This window comes from Atta cephalotes (assembly GCF_000143395.1).
Source record: "Atta cephalotes unplaced genomic scaffold scaffold00076, whole genome shotgun sequence".
NCBI lineage: Eukaryota > Metazoa > Arthropoda > Insecta > Hymenoptera > Formicidae > Atta > Atta cephalotes.
In genome coordinates this window covers 544,929-548,222 of record NW_012130140.1, presented here as the reverse complement: position 1 = coordinate 548,222, position 3,294 = coordinate 544,929, and the positions used below count along the sequence as shown (strand labels likewise).

The window sequence follows — 3,294 nt, the reverse complement described above, 5'->3', positions numbered from 1 at the left end:
AATCTTTAATCTCATTCTTCAATGTGTAGTCTGATTCCGGCCTTACAAATAACTTGTGATATCCATCTCTATTAAAAATAAAGGCAGTTTCAAAAAAATATTCATAATATTTACGATACCATTAAATATATTATCATAAATCAATACAGAATACATTATCTAAGAGGAATCAAAATGTTACAAGTAAACCACAAAATACGAAAATTATCTTACAATTACAAGGAAAATAAAAATATACACAATACTTATCTTTCCTTTGTAGCACAGTTTCTTTGTCAAATGCCATTTTTACACTATGAAATGAGAGCGTCTATAAGTATGTAATATTATATGTGTATGTATAGATTGGCGTACGAAATGTCATACTATTTAATTATTTTATTAAAACTGTATTTGCAAAGTATCGGGTTTTTTAATGTAGACAAATTCCGTTCCACACTTTGTAGAAATTTTGTTAGCTGTAACATCACGAATAGAAATTGGACGGCGCATATACTAGTTTATAAGATAGCAGATAACGGACTGTTGACTCATGGTGAAATTAGAATTTTGATTCCACTATGTGTTGACTTAAAATGTTGAGCATGAAGTAAAAGTTGTATTATTTTTTGCAACAAAGGATGTGGCGAAGACAATTCCATTCACATCATGCAATTGTGTTGTAACTAATTGTGTGTTAACTGAAGATTTGTGTCGAAAAAAAGTCAAATACAAAAGCTCTTCAAGTTATAAGGTAAAACATCAGTTATATTAAATATTATCTATTAGAGACAATTTTGCTAATTAATTCTATACCAATTCTATCTATATCAATTTTGTTAAAAACAAATATGCTATATATAAAGCAAATGGTATAACATTTTATGCGCCATCTTACACACACACACACACGCACACACACACACACACACACACACACACACATACGCGCGCGCGCGCACACATGCACACGCACACACACACATTGTTAATATAGAATACGTAGTTAATTATAATGGTACGTTTTTATGCACTAACTAGTCTATTCGTAAATTAATTGTTTTTCTTTCTAATTGGATTCGGATATTAAACTTATTACACTTTTATTGATATAATTAAATAGAGCCAGAACTAGTATGCGCTGAGGAGACGCATTTTTTTTTTGCCTCGAGAGTGACTCGGATATCATGTCTAGTCCCGACTCTCTAAAAGAGTTCTTCAAATCGATAGCAAAAATAGTGAATTACTAATTTATGTAATTTTTGTAAAAGAAAGATAGCCACAGAGTGACTTTTAGAAAAATATTTTAAATCTAAAAACTTAGTTTATGTACTCTTAATAATATTAATTAATGTATTAAGGACCAATTTCCATGAGTTAAAAATGTATTAACGACTCATAAATCTCACTATTTTAAATATTGGATTCAATTAATTTTCGTACAAGAAAAAAATAAATTATGGACTTTTTACATTATGATATTTCGAAAACTATCGGCGCATTATCATTATTATAAATTTCTTTGTCCCACTGTATACAGAATCTTTTTAAGTGTTACATATTCTCCAAACCAGATTAGTTCCTAATCATTGCCCTTATACTTGGAAATTTAGTTTCCATTCAGCTTTTACCTCTGTTCTAATAATAAAAAGGCGTCATTTTCAAATTAATTGTACAATTTTTTGCAAAGTTACATAAAGAAGAATGTTAAATTATGTCCATTTTTCGGCTAAAACGGAAAAGTTTCAAGATGTACAAATTATATATATATCGAATTAAATGGCTACTTAGCAGATTCGAATGATATATCTATCGCTTATCTTGGGGAAACATCACGGAAGAATCATGGGAAGTTCGCTTTCCAAATTCTTCGATTTAGACTATTTAAAAAAGTGATTATATAGAATTTTCTTAATAAATGTTACACATTTTTTCAGGACATATGGACAGGATTAACACATACTGGAGGTATTAAAATTATTAAAAAAAGACAATGATGATGCTTTTCATATTTTATTAGGGCTGCGTTCCACTTGACACTCATAACGCTTGCGACTATCATTTGTTCTTAGTTTTTATAAATAACAGAGATGAAATGATTCCACAAGCATTAAAGCATCTAGTAATTCGTCTGCGTATTCTATTTCTATTACGCCTTCAGTATACGTATAGAAATTATAACAAAATAGTGCCACAGTAAATACAGTACTTATCTTATTGCGTTATATAATTATGGCGTCAAATTGTACATCGCGGAATTTCTCTTCTCAAAAAGAAGCGTTCATATATTTAAATAATAAGATAAGTGAAATATAGTTTAATATGTGCATATATAATTTGTACATTTCAGAACTTTTTCATTTTGGCCGAAGAATGACTCTAACTTAACATCTTCCTTTGTATATATTTTTGTTATTAATTCGAAGCAGCTTTGTGTGATGTTATATGTAAATCATTGGTAAAACGATATTGTGAAATAATAATATTGCTATTAACTTTAATGCTTAAATTATACTCTTGCCATAAATATTAAAAAGTTTTGCATATATATATTATGGGCTATTTAATTAAAACCGGCAATTAAATCATAGGAATTTAACAAATTATTATTAAACATATTATTATAAAATATAAAATTATTATAATTCTATTTCAATTCTATTTCTTGGATTCTTTATTTCTTTATTTTCAAAACCTATTTTATAGTATTTTTTTCTAACAACTCGCATCGTTCAAATAAATTTTGGAGGAATTCTTGAACGTTATCCAATATAATATAATTGAAGGATTTATTTCATTAAGAAAATATATTAGATAATAATTTTCGAAAAGATACAAATTTCAGCAATATTATTTGAAAATTTCGGCAAACATTATCTAATTAACAAAATTATGAAAAAATTATAAAGAAAATCTTGATTCCAAAATAGTAAATAAATTCGTAATTTCAGAGTTGATCAATTACCATGTTAACAATCGATAATTTCATCATCGCTCTAGCCTGTGTTGGTAATCGATGCATCAGTGGCGTCATTTTTTTGAAGAAATATTTAATCTCACTGTTGATAGGAAACATGGTTCTTTTCATAGTTTTTGAAATTTTCTTTTGTCGTTTTTCCTTCTTACTTGAAATTTTCTTCTTCATTAGTTTTTTTTTCTCTTCTTCGAAATAGTGTTCTTCCTTTATCTGCATTAGCATTAAGAGCAATGTTAATCATATTATTAAAACCACATGGATTATTATTCGTAAATAAAATTACAAATGTAAAACTATTTTTCATTTATTTATCCATTAATTATTAATAATCAGTTTTG

General features: G+C 27.4%; 1 protein-coding gene across 3 annotated transcripts in view; it reads right to left on the bottom strand.

Moving 5' to 3' along the window:
• Positions 1 to 2,926: 2,926 nt before the first annotated feature.
• Positions 2,927 to 3,294, bottom strand: part of LOC105624351 — a 4,110-nt gene continuing 3,742 nt past the window's right edge. For all 3 annotated transcript variants that reach the window (XM_012205712.1, XM_012205713.1, XM_012205714.1), the window contains one exon: positions 2,927 to 3,166. In XM_012205712.1, coding sequence (XP_012061102.1) covers positions 2,927 to 3,166 — 240 coding nt within the window. The remainder of the gene's footprint in view (positions 3,167 to 3,294) is intronic.